The sequence below is a fragment of the Poromitra crassiceps genome (assembly GCF_964638095.1).
Source record: "Poromitra crassiceps genome assembly, chromosome: 1".
Lineage (NCBI taxonomy): Eukaryota > Metazoa > Chordata > Actinopteri > Beryciformes > Melamphaidae > Poromitra > Poromitra crassiceps.
Window position 1 is genome coordinate 9058923 of NC_139623.1, and position 16261 is coordinate 9075183.

At 41.3% G+C, this 16261-nt stretch overlaps 3 protein-coding genes across 3 annotated transcripts; all 3 read left to right on the forward strand.

Annotated features, from left to right (window-relative positions):
* Positions 1–1042: 1042 nt before the first annotated feature.
* Positions 1043–3081, forward strand: hoxa11b (homeobox A11b; the record flags this gene model as incomplete). The annotated part of the gene is made up of 2 exons (XM_083635672.1): positions 1043–1763; positions 2849–3081. Exons 1-2 carry the CDS (start codon positions 1154–1156, stop codon positions 3079–3081), a joined length of 843 nt encoding a protein of 280 aa, XP_083491798.1. The 5' UTR covers positions 1043–1153.
* Positions 3082–7598: 4517 nt separating this feature from the next.
* Positions 7599–9660, forward strand: hoxa10b (homeobox A10b; the record flags this gene model as incomplete). Its single annotated transcript, XM_083638094.1, has 2 exons — positions 7599–8388; positions 9386–9660. The coding sequence occupies 2 exons, from the start codon at positions 7599–7601 to the stop codon at positions 9658–9660; spliced, it is 1065 nt and encodes a 354-aa protein (XP_083494220.1).
* Positions 9661–12214: 2554 nt separating this feature from the next.
* On the forward strand, positions 12215–13499 carry hoxa9b (homeobox A9b; the record flags this gene model as incomplete). The annotated part of the gene is made up of 2 exons (XM_083649119.1): positions 12215–12737; positions 13261–13499. The coding sequence occupies 2 exons, from the start codon at positions 12215–12217 to the stop codon at positions 13497–13499; spliced, it is 762 nt and encodes a 253-aa protein (XP_083505245.1).
* Positions 13500–16261: the final 2762 nt, after the last annotated feature.

Here is a 16261-nt window from a genome sequence, read left to right on the forward strand (position 1 = left end):
GGTTTAGGTTGATCATTTTTTAATTTTCGTGCCAGGAAAAAACAATAAGCATTTGGACACTATTTTGGGCATATAACTGACAGAATCCAAGCGGCCGAAGAGCCTGCACACTCTCCTCTGACCTGAAAATGGTCCAGGGTGCATGTTGGCTCAGTCACGCAGCCAACTGTAAAGATAACCAGGGTTGTAACCAAGCCTTTCATTGGCCTATTGTGTTTTTGTCCCCGGGTGCCAAACTGGACTGGTGCCAAACTGGACTGATGCCTGCCGAAAGTGCAGCATGACTCGCACTGCATGCTCCGTCAGTTGTGGAACACATTAGTCTATATATAGCAAGAGCGAGGCTATATTAAATTCACAGAGACGCGACGAATTCATATACACACACCATTAGGAACACGCAATGATAGGCTAATCAAATGGTTAAATAACGTTTACATCCATTAAAATAAATAGCTCGACTAAATTGACGGGCAGTGTGCATGCATATAAATGCTATTCAGTCTATCTTTGTGCTTTATAGCTTGCGCAGTGCAGTCTCAGGCTGTGTTGCCACTTCAAAACTGATTCAGTCATGTGCCACGTATAGCTTGTCTATTAGGCCATACTTTATTACTTTCTATATCTGCGAAATGAGGTTTAGGGGTGAGGTTTAGGTTTATAATGAACTTTAATGCAAACGACGAGTATCTTGTTTGAAGAAACAACGGAAAATGTAAATATATTTTGTTGTGTTTGCCTATTTTGGTTGAGTGAGTTTAAATGACGGTAGCCTATAATAGCTCAACCAATCTATACTTAAAAAAAGTACAGTCTATACCTTAAACTAGCTCTCTCAGTGAAAATGAAGCCTTTATGTATAATCCATGTAGTCATCTTCGTCTCATCAGTAGGTTTCCTTTCCAATATAGCAGGTCTACTTTATAAACTCGTTGACTCGTAGCCTACACACATCAGTTGAGGCGTATCTGTCATTTTGTGCCAGTGGTCACATGGCTTTGGCCCTCAGGAATGGATACAGATGGATCCCCAGTTCCCCACGTCAGCTTGTACGTCTAAGGATTTCTGCTCCACCAATCTGCCTCAAAGTGACTGGAGCGCAGCGCCGCGGAGGAACTATGCGAGGATTATAGGGCAGCGGCAATAGCAGAATATGGATTTTGATGAGCGGATCCCCGGGGCTAATATGTATTTGCCGAGCTGCACTTACTACGTGTCCGGAACCGACTTTTCCAGTCTCCCCCATTATTTAACCCACCAGAGTCAGTCCTCTTGTCCTATGACATATTCTTACCAGTCCTCAACTCTGCCACAGGTCCCGTCCGTGAGAGATGTCGCTTTCAGAGACTATGGCATCGATGCCTCCAGTAAATGGCACCACAGGGGGAGCCTTTCGCACTGCTATACCGAGGACCTGGTGCACCGGGACGGCTGGACGAGCCCGAGCTCGCTGCATGGGAGTGAGAGGTTGGTGAAAAACAGCCCCAGCAGCGTGAGCCACCCCGGTTCCAATGCGCCGTCTGCCGGCTTCTATCATGGCAGCGTCGGCAGGAACGGGGTGCTGCCGCAAGCCTTTGACCAGTTTTTCGACTCGGCCTATGCAGAGAGCGCGCCGACAGACACGGTGCAGGACAGACTCGCCTGCTCCAAAACAAGCCCAGCCCCGGGCCCCCAAGCCCCGCAACCCGTCTCGGACACGGCGGACAGCTGCAGCCCCAAGTCCTCCCCCGGTGACACTGAGCACAAACACAGCAAAAACAGCAGTAAGTATAGCCTGCGCGCACACACACTCAAGAAGGAGGAAAAATCTAACGCGTCGCTGTTAAAGCTTTTTATATGCTGTTTTATAAGCACGTAAGGTTTATGGAGGGCCTGCAGATTTACCCTATAACAAAACTATGTTATAAACGACAAGATCACGTGCTTGGGATTGAAATTGGCCGTGAAGACTTTGCCGTCCAAGATTTCAAACAAGATGTCCTTCCTTTGCATATCTTTGTTGAAATAACATAATTTAATTTAGGCTATTATGCCAAATTATGCTATGGGAGTATTTAAACGTTTTTAATCTCTGATTTGAAGCTATATTGTTGTTGTTGTTGTTGTTGTTGTTTGTGCAATGAAATCTGATCATGTTCATATTGAATATGTAGGGCTGAATTTCTTTTTCTATTCATAATTTGCTTTATTATAGCTGTACGCTATAGGCTATAGCCTAGGTATTCAGGTATTTAACCACAGACTTTGGACTATAATTAGATTGGAGCCCTGCTCGTTACTTATAATTGCGGGGAGGAGGGGGGTCATTGGATTTGCAAGGACTTAAATGTAACAATTTATTTCCATGAAAGATTTGAAGAATTCGCGTCACTAACACTAAAACAACATCTCATAATCCACAGTGAAATCAAAAGCGGACCATAAGCGTATCAGCTACATGATACTGACTATAGGCCCACACCCTCACTCTTAAAATAAATATGTGCTGGCGATGGTTAAGCCGATATCAAGCCATCAAACGGCCTCCATGCAATCCTACCCGCCGACATGTTTTCACTACCAAGTCCAGTTTGTGTTTACCAAACGCATTGCCTGGTCCTCCAGGCCTCCAGTGGTAGAGGAAGGAAGACTTGAACTCCCAGGTATAAGCTGCAGGCCACACTGCTCACAGAACAAGAAGCCCGCCTATTGATTTGATATTGTTGCATATAACTGACGCCATTAGGCCTAACCATTGACTGTATAAACTAAACTAAGTAAAGAAAAATTTCCATTTTATGCTATTTAATGGGGAATAGTCTGAATCTGAATCTGAATGTCAACTGACTTTCACCTTTACCTGTTCCAGGTGGCCAAAGGACGCGCAAGAAAAGATGCCCGTATTCAAAATATCAAATAAGGGAACTGGAGAGGGAATTCTTTTTCAGCGTCTACATCAACAAGGAGAAGCGTCTGCAGCTCTCCAGGATGCTCAACCTCACAGACCGACAGGTCAAAATCTGGTTTCAGAACAGGAGGATGAAGGAGAAGAAACTGAACAGAGACCGTTTACAGTACTACACCACCAACCCCCTGCTGTAAAGACTGAACAAAGACATCACTGACACGCAGCAGGCTAAGCCTGTATACGTTACCTGAGGCTCACATGGATGAGATGTCAAGTTTTATAATGTTTCACATTTCAGACTTCATACAATATTACTATTTATGGACTGTTTTGTCATTAAACGCATTTGGTTATTATTATTATTTTTATTATTATTATTATACTCGCCCGACCAATCAACATTAATCAACCCCCGATTTTAAGGATGGCCTATGTGGTTTGTGTTGTGATAGACGTGGAAAACAAGCTAGGCCTACCTATTATGTAAGCTATTAGCTATACTACGATGCACCTGCATATATTTTTTTGATGCAATATCCATTTTCCTCAAAATGGAAAATACGCATCAAATTTACGCAAGCAACCTTTGTGGCCAGAAATCACGACAGTAAAATACTGTTATCCCTTCGTCTCCTATAAGGCTTTAACTTTATTGTACAAATACAGCTCGAATGTCTTAAAAATGTCTTGTGTGTTTTCGAATTACTGTCAGACCTCATGCTGCTGTTGTTGGCGGTTTGTATCAAGCTGAACAACTGCCCTAAAATTACAGGTCTATGCTGCGTAAACTGGAATTAGTGAAATTATACTGTGACAGCGAGTCACTCATCATGCATTGGCATGGCAAGACAGAAATCCAAGGCTAAATAACATCTGCGCTTCACATTCAGCGCAAACAATTTACACTGAGCTCTTGGCCGTTAAATTGGATTATTTTCTAACTCCAACCAGAGGGCAAAACCTTTGATAAAAGGGCAAAACCCATTTGAAATATAATCCCACATTTTGTTTTATATGCCAGCACGTGGATCTTAGGATATCAGGTGTATGATGTGTTGGCCTGTTGCTTTTTATTCCCAATGGCTGGAAATCGGATCTGCTGCAGTTATTATTTGATATCCATTACAAATGCGACATTCATTTCTGGGGCAAGGACAGGGTGATGTCTGACCTAACATGCATGTTAGGATTACTGAAACAACCTTGACACTTGTTTTGAGTCTAAATTCTAACAAACAGCCAATTTAAAAGAATTTGTCAAGTCTCATTGTGCTATAGACTGGTTATTGTGAGAAACTATTTGTTATTTAGGCTATTGAAATGCAGCCTGCATTGCTCCATTACGGCATAGCCTATAATAAAACGTGAAAAGTGATCATTGGGAAACAAAACAATCATACAAAGCTTCACACATTATATTCTCGCAGATCACAGATTCACAATATCTTCAGCGATATGGCTTTGTCATTTTTACTTTTTTCTCCCTCGAAAGACGACAAGTTTAAATAACTTGCACCAATGAAATGCTCCTTACTATTATATTCTAAAAGTCTACTATGGATTTAGGTAATGCACATTTGTGTCAAACAAAAAAGGGTGGATAAACTGCATAGGCCAGTCCGCAAATAAAAAAGTTTATTAAAAAAAACGAGGTTTAGGTGGGTTTAGCCTCCACTAAAGCCCTGATTCCAGGCCGCTGAAAACGAGTTAAATGGCCTGCCATAAGCTAATAAGGGCAGTGATGCCTTCCTTATAACGTGCATCCTGTGAGGCTCACAGGAATTCCGCTTTGATTGCTGCACATCCTCCCAGTTGCTCCAGCAACTTGGCCATAAAACGCGTATTCGTCTGGAGCATTTGGAGTGTAGTGCAATAAAGCGTCTGAGACCAAGGTTATTAACTGTGACTAAGGGGCTGAAAAACAACGGCTGAGCATTGAAAGCTTGTGTTCACGGACCTTTCCGGCGTCATTTGTTTCAGCGTCTTACCGCGATAGGAATATTCTGCATTTGCTAGCCAGTCTGCTGTCACAGCCAGTCACTGTGTTTTGGTTTCTTCCCCCCACTGGGTGGCGCTCCTCAGATCAATGTCATTGCCGTGAATTGAGATTTGCATCAAAATGTGAGAGGACGACAGGATTTAAGGTAGGTGCAAAATATGGTGTGCATTTTGTGAAGAGAATTATTATTATTACAGCGTATCCCCGTATGCTAAATACTGATTTGAACAGGCTATTTCTCACTTTATGTGGAAATGCTAAAGCATTGCTGGAAAAGGTGCAAGAAGCAGCACAAATCACATGCCTTATTAACATGAAAGATAGTTTGGAGGTCGTTTTGTTTGGCAAAAGCCTGCAGCACTGGAAAGTTACACGTTGGAATAAACTTTTTCTTTGTCTATTCAGGCCTGTGGATCAACAACTCCTATATATGCTATCGTGTAAATATGCTGGTTATAGGCTAAATGTACCTTGTTGCATCCAAATAGTGCGTGTGGTGTGTGTGCGTGTGTGTGTGTGTGTGTGTGTGTGTGTGTGTGTGCGCGTGTGTGCGTGTGACAGAGAGAGAGAGAGAGAGAGAGAGAGAGAGAGAGAGAGAGAGAGACGATCAAACGGTGTTCACGATTTTCACAGAAACATTTTATTGAACCCTCTGGATTGATGAAAGTGTTTTAGTAAGGAGGAAATGAAGAGGGGGGGGGATACTTTTATTTTTTTTCCACTTCAGCAGAAAAAAAAGGAGATCATATAACCTGCAAAGTTTTACGGGAATAATATTGGATAGCTGACCCACTGCGCAGTGTTTTACCACAATGAAAGATCATAGCAAATGATCCGAGAGCGGTTATGGTTCTTTTTCACTGTAGCGCTGCTACTGGAGTTTGACGCACTAATACATGTTTATGCATAAACTCTTATGTTTGATCGAAATTGGAGAAAATGCCAGGGTTGTATTGGAGAGAAAGCACACATCTATCCATTTAGGATATTAATTAATATTAGGGTCATTTCACGGGGGGGGGTTCGTCACTGAAAGTATGCTATTTGTAATAGCATGCAATGATTTGTGTTTATTGGTTGTTTGCCCTGTGATACCCGAGTGGAGATGATTCCACCTTTTTATGATGATACATGCATGCAGGGTACACCTCTTGCAATACAAAGTTACACAAAGGTCATATTATCAGGCTGTTTATTATTATTATTTTTGCAGTAGACACGATATAGTAGGCTACAGGCCTCCAATAAGTACAAGAGATGTGCGGGCCTTTGCTTCATGTTTTAAAAGACAATGGTAAAATACATAATTTTATTTTGGCATTTTGGGTAAAACTATTAAGATCCAACCACCAAAACAACAATTATGTCATTTTTATTTTATTTGTATTTTATGTTAGCAGAATCATATACTAACTTACGGTAATTTTCTAATTTAAATGCGTAAACCTATTTTTCCACGATTTTCAAGGGCAGCGACTTTTACACAGCCCGTTTAAAAATAGAATAATTGTAAACAACTTTGAAAAGCATGCATGAGCATTTTAATCTCGTGTAATCAGATATAGATAGATAGATAGATAGATATATAGATAGAAGATAGATAGATAGATAGATAGATAGATAGATAGATAGATGCATATAGCCTATATGCGTAATAACATGCATTATCTTATTACGCATCAAACATAGGCTACGTGTGTCGTTATAAAACAAGGCATGCTATTGAAATTAAGGGAGGGCTTGCGTGTACTCTTAAAACTCTGAAGTTCCTTTGTGCGAAGAAGTGTGTATTTTTTCACATTTATTGTAAAATATATATATATATACAAAAATCAAGCAATCGGAATGCGAGTCAAGAAGAACCCATATAGCTATGATGGGGTTCTTTCTATTATTTCCAACAAGACGAATAAAGCGTAAATAAAGAAATAAATCTATTCCAGTCAGTATTATAATCACTATGTCTCATAATGGCAATATTCAGCAAGTGTGGCGCTTATTTTTTCAGTGTTCCACCACCCTTATAAATAGCTACTCAGCAAAATCATAGCTTTGCAGTAAAGGAGGCAATCGTGCATTGCACCAACAATATTCAACGAATACGCACAAAGATGGCTCCTAAAATAAATTGCACTGTAATCGTCTTATGGTGCAATGGTCAAAACATTAGAAGAGCTTCAAAATACAAGCTGAAACATTGTGCTATTCTATTGGACAGTCCAAGTGGGTTTTTAAAATTAGTAGCCCTAATACCATGAGGTTCATCGGAGCAACAAACAGGTTTAAGAGTCCCATACCACATCTCTACAGGGACTTTGGGATCTTTGATGCACTCTGAGGCACCTCAACAACCCCTGATTTTTACAGTGTTGTAAAATTAGCTATAAAGCTATAGCTACATTGTAGGCTAGCCTAACTGAGGGACAGCTTTCCGCAGCTGATAGCTCGTTGTTTAATTTAGGGCTTATGCAGTGATACTCTATTAGTGATTCGAGGGAGGTTTGTATGGTATTACAGCTAAAATGGAAATCTTTGATGCGCCACTTTCCCCCAATAGTTTTCTCCTTACTAGCCTAAAACAAAATATATGACAGTGGAACTGCCTGCTTGGACTGGGAGGAGTCTGTCGTCGTCTGGTGTTTTAATTGGCTGTAGGCTGAAGTGAGAAGCGTGAGTATCAGTAATTATATTCAGCAATGTTTTGCACAAGAAATGTCAGCCAGAAGGGGCTATCTTCATCCTCCGTCATATTACACCACAACGATGACATGCCCCAACAACCAAGCTGGAAATTCGTTTTTCGTGGACTCCCTAATCAACGTGAGAACCGAGACTGGTGTCCCGTATTACCAAAGTAACGGGGTGTATTTGCCACCGGCGTCGGAGTATTCTTATGGACTCTCCAGTGGCTCTTGTTTCCCGGGTATCGGTAAGCGCAACGAGCCAAGTTCCCAAAGTGTGATCCCGTCTTCTGGTTCATATGTTCAAGGAATGGAAACGTGGCTGGAGACGTCGAGGTCTTGCCGTGTGGAGCAGCCCAGCATGCAGCATATGGTTCCCTGTTCATTCTCTCCCAGTATAAAGGAGGAGAGCGCATATTGCCTTTATGAGTCGGAGAAATGTCCTAAAGGAGACGAGCTATCCTACTCGCCTGCATCATGCCCCGTTACCGGCAGCACCGTGCCTGTCCCCGGGTACTTCCGCCTGTCTCAGACATACGCGTCCTCGAGGCTTTATCACGATGTCCAGCCAAATATGACTCACTTTACTCTGCAGCGACCTGCCCGCCTGGACACCTCCTCCCAGCCCCCGGCTCAGGAGCGGAGGGAGAGCCGTGAGGAGGCGCCCGCTTCTGCGCCCTGCGCCACGACCAGAGTGCCCGCCTCTGCGCCATGCGTACCGGCCACAGAGGAGGAGGACAGCCGCCTCTCCTCGGAAAGCTCGTCCTCCCCTGAACCCACAGAGACTTGCGGAGCAGAATGCCCCGAAAAGCCCGTCAAAGGTGAAGAGCCGACATATGCTATTCGAAATGTATAGTGCGAAAATAGCCGTGTAGGATGCAGACAGGGAGTTCAGGGCAGAGAAGGCTGTGATTTTTATGTTGTTGTTGTTTTGATTGACATTTTCGGTTATTCGGTCAGGTGTTTATCGGCTATTTACAATGGAATCGAACGTGACGCAGCCAATCAGAAATGAGGATCGGAACCATCTGCGGCATTATAAAACGTTTTTACAAAAGGCTGCTTGCTGTGCCATTATCGCAACGCTCGCTCTCCACATAAACTCCACGGTTAAAGCGTATGGCGGCATGGCGTTGTGGTTTTGACATAGAAACCTGTCTGGGAATTCATCCTGATATATATATATATATATATATATATATATATATATATATATATATATATATATATATATATATATATATATATATATATATTCCATGACAACAGCCAGGCTAACCAGTCCAGTCCATCTGTCCAAGGCGCCGCTGTCCTGTGGTCCCCCCATAAAATGCATAGCATAACTTCAGCAGACTAGGCATACGTTTTTATGTCTTAATAAAGATGTAATGGGCTTTAGGCTGCTGCGGTAGCCTTAGCCTATAGGCTTCTTAAGTGGGCAATGGACAATTTCTGGTAAAATGTTGAATTGCAATATCCATATTGATTGTGCGCCTGCCTACTTGCCTGCCTACTTCCCAAATAAATAGAAGACAAATCAGTTGATATATTATGGAAAATAAAGTTACTGGCCTGTGGTGACACTCCATTCACTAAACTTGAGGGCATTTGAAACGGATCATCTTTTTAATATTGTCTCTAATTTTGGATATGAGCTAATTTTAACTTTAACAAATTATAAGTTCACCAAATGATTCAATATTCCTTTTTCATATTTGCCCATATAGCCGAGGCTATGTCGAAAGCCTTGAAAACAACATTGATTTTAGATTTTTGTCACACCTGTTGCCTATAATACCTGACTTTTTTTCGTTGCAGGAGATGGGAAGATGGAAAGCACGGCTACTTGGCTCACAGCTAAGAGTGGCCGAAAGAAGCGCTGTCCCTACACCAAGCACCAGACTCTGGAGCTGGAGAAGGAGTTTCTCTTCAACATGTACTTGACTAGGGAGCGTCGCCTGGAGATCAGCCGCGGTGTGCACCTCACTGACAGGCAAGTCAAAATCTGGTTCCAAAACAGGAGGATGAAACTGAAAAAAATGAGCCGGGAAAATAGGATCCGAGAGCTCTCCAACAACTTCAATTTCTCATGAGACTGTGCGGGAGTTTGGCGCCCTCCTCCATCCATGGCAAGGCTGCTTATGTGCAGAGCAGCCCAACTGTGAGAATGTCCCTGGAAAACAGGACCCTATTGCTAACTTATTGATTGTTGTTCTTTTAGAACATTTTATTTTCACATCTATTTTATTTGTCGTGGATATGTATTTATATTTAGCTATTTGTAACGTTAATCCATTGTGTATAAAATGTTCAATCAGTATGTGACCATGTTTCAGAGCGGCTTGTACATATTGTATAGTCAACTTGATTGAACCATTGGAATTTGCATGCTGGACTAACCCTTGGGTTTTTTTCATGTTAGCTTTTATGTCACATCTAAAGAACCCAAGAGGTTTGATATTTGCACATTTTGCTGGTCAAATTAATAAAATCATGCCCTGCAACTGCAGACTTTTTTTTATTGTATCCAAAAAAAAGAATATGGGTTGCGCACATTTACATATTTGGACAAACATATGGCTGCTAATGCCTTTGTATTATATTGGTCCCCAAAGTAAATATTACAATATAAAGACTCGAGTGATGTCCTTCATACGCTGGCCTGGGTGACTTTATGACATACATGTATATAGGCTTACCTCAACCATATCGCCCAATGATTTCTTTGGCATTTATTGGGAATGGGTTGTTATTGCCAAAATGGCAATACACATTCCCACATGCAGCCCAACCCAAGGATTTAATCAATCTTAATTGATGAATTTTCATTAGCCTATATGCCGTGGGGTGGCTGTTTGAAATGTGGCAAAATCCTGCCAAAATTGTTGCAGTAAATATTGATATTGTGATTTCTGTGATGCAGCACGAATGGGATCTGTCTGATGAATGCTGATGTTTTGGCTGTTGTCTGAAATTGTTACAGTTAGGCTTATTAAAAAAATACATTCTATTAAAACACTTTGTTGAGCATATTCCTCAAGAGGAGAGTCACGTGGGCTGTTGAGTGGTTTAGGTAGTCTCATGTTGTTGGGCTATATATTTGTTTTCTCCCACAACACGAAACTGCCTTGATTACCTCAGTAAAAGTCGTCGCATCATGAAAACTGAATTACGTTGAAATAGTGATGAATTTCATCGTCGACACAGACTGCATCAAGCACACAAATGCTTTATTAAAAAAAAGAAAATGGAAATAGCGTGAGTTTTGTTGCTGTGCGTAAAGTTATACAGACACATTTTACGCATGGGTTTCCATTGTAAAAATATGAAGCTATAGATCCATATGACGATTACGCATGGGCTTAAGTAAAGTCAAAATCATCAACTTGGGTGGAAAAGGTAAAACAATTATGTAGCATGTCTAAAGATGTGGATAGCAGCCGTTTGAGCCACTATATCTAAACAACAAGACGTAACAAAGTATGAGGCTTGTGCAGAGTGGGGGAAAGGACAGACAAGGCCTCGGTTATGATCATTGCAGTCTGTCCCAACGCCTCGCCGTAAATGCCGGATGCGTCTGCTTGGCCAGGAGAAAGGACACAAAGGATGCGCTTTATTGGTGATATTTAGCTGAGACAGCCAGGCTGTAACCTAAAGAAAAACAACCCCGATTGCCCGTGATAAAACGGACTGTTATATAGCACCCAAATAACCTCACCCCACTTTCCGTTTAGATTGCCTTAAAGTAGACCTACCTACTTGCAGACATCCTAAATAATGTGCATCTTTTGGTTCACAACTTTCTGGCAGTGTGAACTCTGATAGGCCTTTAAATACATTTTGAATCAGCTTATTGCTCTTTGTTTTTATAATCTCGGTTTTATTTTTTCATTTTTTTTTTACTTAATATAGGCTATAAGTAAGGCAACTAAACACTTCCTTTCCAAAACAAAGTTTTCTGTTTATTGGGTCATAAGCCTACGTTTATTATTATTTTGTATATATATATATAAATGACTCATTGGGATTTTAGGTATATAACACTTTTTTAAATGTAATTAGTTGTTTAGTATTTTCAAATATAGGCTTTATTACCTCTGTACCAACCACTAGGCAAGCAAACATTTCCTTTCCAAAACAAAGTTTTTGGGTTATTGGGTCATAAGCCTAAGTTATAATTATTTTTTATTATATATAAATGAACCCATTTGGATTTTATGCATGTCCAACTTTTTAAAAGTAATTGGTTGTTTAGTATTTTCACAACTATAGGCTTTAAAGTGATATTACCTCTGTTGCAAAACCCCCAATCACAAGTATGTTCGATTACACTAACACAAGATCTCTTGACAAAAATCATAACGTTTATTGCTTGTAAAACGAAATATCTGCCTATAAAGGCGTAGGGATTTGCTATTAAAATATGGTGGGGAAAATGGTGGCCATTTAGTTGAGCAGCATGCAGGCTGATTTATTATTTATTGTTCTGTCCCACGGTCACGTGTTTGGGGCGCCCTATCCAGTCTTGGGCAAGGTTCAACTTGCTGGACGCATTGAGCTCCTGGTGCATGCAGCAGGCGAATCATGAAATGAATGTGTTTTTTCTAAATATTGCAGGACTGTAACGCTTTGCATTTCCCCCCTGCCATGTCGACGTTGGGAACAAGCTATTATGTTGACTCGCGTGTTCTTTCCGAGCAGGAAGATCTGGCACCGAGGTACTCATCAGCTGCAGGGGTGGAGCAGGCGATGCTGACTGAATATGGCGGACAAGAGTCTTGCCCTTTGCAGGCGAAATCCTCTCTTTTTGGTGGATCTTGGAGTCCCATCTCGGCACATCCTCCAAACACAGCAACCCCAACCTATATACATCACCATTACACCACCGCAGACACAGATGGAATGTTTACGCGCTCCTGGGCGTTGGACCCAGTATCTGCGTCCTTGTGTTTAACGGGATTACCGTCCACAGCCATGCATTATGATATCAAATCCGAGCCTGTGATTGGGAGCGCTGAATGTACAACTTTGGAGACGCACTGCACACCTCTTTTGTCTGACATTGAAAACGGAGCGTCCCTCACAGAGATCGCGTGCGATACGACCACATCCACGTCGAAACCCGTCGAGCAGAGCACGCCAGCGGAAAACAAGAGGGTCATAGATGCAAGTAAGTGATGCATTTTGATGTTATTGTTGTCATTATTATGGCAGACTCTCAATGTGGTGAGGGCGTTATACTGTAAGAGATTGAGGATTCGTGTCGAATATCAGAGGCCCAATAGTCGAGAATGGCCCTAAAATATGATCAGTTTAGCAAATATCTTTGAGAGCGTGAAATCTATCGGTCAGTGGGTTTATGTGTTGGAAGATCAAATCCACATTCTGTAGGCTGATGGGCGCACTCCGCTGTGTAGCTGCGGACAGCACTTTGAACAGGGCAGGCTCAGATTTTGCTATTGTCAAGGCCAGCCTCTGTCTTTCACTAAAAATATACACTTTTTCAAGAATGCTTCACTTCAAGGTTATTTGAAGATCTTCTGAGCCAATAGTCCTGATAGGCTATTATCTTACGTCCTTCCCAAATTGGAGAATAAATTGCAGTAGTTCTGTTGTGCGTCATATGATAGCCTAGGCCTACTGAGCTGAGAGCAATGCTGAACTGTCTCATGGTTTTGACCCCTTGTTTCCAGATAACCCATCGTCCAACTGGCTTCACGCAAAATCCACCAGAAAAAAACGTTGCCCATACTCAAAGTACCAAATCCTCGAACTGGAAAAGGAGTTTCTGTTTAATATGTACCTCCCCCGGGACCGTAGATACGAAGTAGCGAGAGTCCTGAATTTGACCGAGAGACAGGTCAAAATCTGGTTTCAGAACCGCAGGATGAAGATGAAGAAAGGTAACAAAGAGCGTCGGAGAGACAATTAATTATTTTGGACTGATTGAGTTGAGTTGGGCCTATGGGGGTTCTGTGCTTATATTCCTGACCTACATATGTTGTTGTATTGTGTTGTGTTGTATAAAAAAAAACTGCTGGATCGTTTTCTATGATGTTCAGTGTTTCATGTTTGTGAGAAGACATTCAGTATCAGAATTTAGATGTTGTATTTGGCGCATTTGACGCACAGAGATAGCCTACCTATTGGCCATTGGCCATTTGTTCCTTGCATGAATTATCCTTGACCTGAATGTCTTTCACTACCTATTTGCAAGATTAAGTTATTAATGTTTTTGCGATGTCGATGTTGTTGTTGTTGTTGTCGTTATGTTTTGATGCATTTGTGAAAACAACACTGTGCACATAAAATACCTCGTCATATTATATGGTATCCAAAATAAAGAGTAGTTTGTATAGCACACGACATCTGCGAAGTTATATTCATAAATATATTTACAACATTTTACAAAATATTACTTTATAGGCCTACTAAAAATGAGCGGGGAAGTTGAAAAGGATCATAAACATTCAATGGATTGCAAAACGTAGGCTACAGAAGCATATTACTTTATATGAAATCCTGGTTTGTATGGCTCATATAACCCAAATCAGTCACAAACAAAAACCTTAAAAATCCAGTTCAACTATTTTTTCCCATCATTTGCAGTTGTATTTATCTTTTAAAATATTATGTGGAGAATGGAGATGAGGGCCGTATAACGTTTTCCCTTTTCTGATCCGTGCCTGCAAGTGAACAAAAGAGTAGAGCATCAGATAAAACATGTTATTTTTATTTTACTATTGAACCACCACCATCAGTGAAAGAAATGTATCCAGGAGACGCCAAGGGAGCAGCATCGTGGAACAAATAAAATGTAAAAAATAAAACATTTCGGGGAACAACATACAAAGATGTTGAAACTCAAAATACACCCAAAGTCATAAAAGAAAGAGCAAATAAAAACAACAGAAAAATACAATATTAAAATAATTAACACTGGCATTTTGAATTGGATTAAAGTCTGGATGACAACATGACTAATAAAATGCCTTCAGGCCAAGCCAAGCCTTAAAGCAGATTGGATGCCACGCTGCAATAAAGCCCAATCACAGCTCTAACTGTTTATAATGTGTGAAGAGAGCAAAGCACGAGAGGCAGGGCTGAAAGTGACAGCATGCTGTTGCCCAACATTCCTAATGAGGCTTGGGCAAACAGTCAAATATGTGATATTAGATGGTCCTAATACTGGTTTAACAGACAGACAGACAGACAGACAGACAGACAGACGGGGGCGGGGGGGCGGTGCTGTGTGCAGATGCCTTGAAAGGTCTAAATCCAGGAAAGCTCCATAAAACTCCAAGCCTGTCATGCAGTCTGTTTTTTTCTTCTTCCTTTAATTACTTTACAACTGTCCACCAACAAGACGGCCTCGGAGCTGAAACATCCGCTTGCTGTTTTGTCACACTTAAGGCCAGTGGACAGTCTTTAACCAGACAACAGTCAGTCAGTCAGTCAGTCAGTCAGTCAGTCAGTCAGTCAGACAGACAGACAGACAGACAGACAGACAGACAGACAGACAGACAGACACACACACACACACACACACACACACACACACACACACACACACACACACACACACACACACACACACACACACACATTCTGTTAAAGTGAACAATTACAAAACGACAATATAATAAATAAATAAATAAATAAATAAATAAATAAATAAATAAATAAATAAATAAATAAATAAATAAATACTACTACTAGTACTACTTTTTTGATTGATTGATTGATTGATATTTTTATTTAAGTGTCATGCACCTGGGTGCCCAGCCCATACGGGCTTACAAGACACTATCTCACAATTACAATCGCCAAGATGGCTACACAACAAATCATAATATACCTTTATACAGAATCAGGAAAAGAAAGGAAAAGAAAGGAAAGGGCATTTCATTGAAACATTCACTACTGCTACTACTACTACTAGGCCTACTACTAATAATAATAATCTAAAAACCTAAAACTCAGGATTATAGCCTATCTGGCCTGATGATGGGTTTCATGTCGGTGCTGCTGTTGTCTGGCAGCCAGCAGGTGGAGGCAGCGGCTCATCTGAGGACCAACCGGGACCAACACACAGTTGCAATGCATCAGGGCGAGGCCACTCCCTATTATACAGGTCTGCGCCAGTTGTATGATTTTCGTCATAAAATGCTTATTATGTTATGTTGCATTTTATGGCCATTTATTAAATTACATTTTAAAGACCTTTATTTAGGATAATTAAACCGCGGGATTCTGCGCACACACACACACACACACACACACACACACACACACACACACACACACACACACACACACACACACACACACACACACTCCCATTTTCAAGGAAGTGGATTGAGCCCCCTTGAGCCCCAGTTGAGCTATGAACTTGTGGTCCTATCCACCTTATTTTTGAATGCCCTGCTGTAATATAATTATGGGTGCAAGGTCTGGTTCAGAACGTGACTGATTGTTGCAGCTTGCACATTTCCTCATTAAAACTCCGACGCTGGAAAAAGAAAGTTGCTTGTCACAATAAATACACTCGTTTTTATCACATCATTTCTGTTGCTCTTTGAACAACTCTGGATATTTATTGACGAGACTTTTGCCAAGCCGGATGCGCTACAGGGGTTTAGGGTTAAAATCGCTAAACCGGATGTCAAACTGTGGGAGATTGTTGCTCACTTC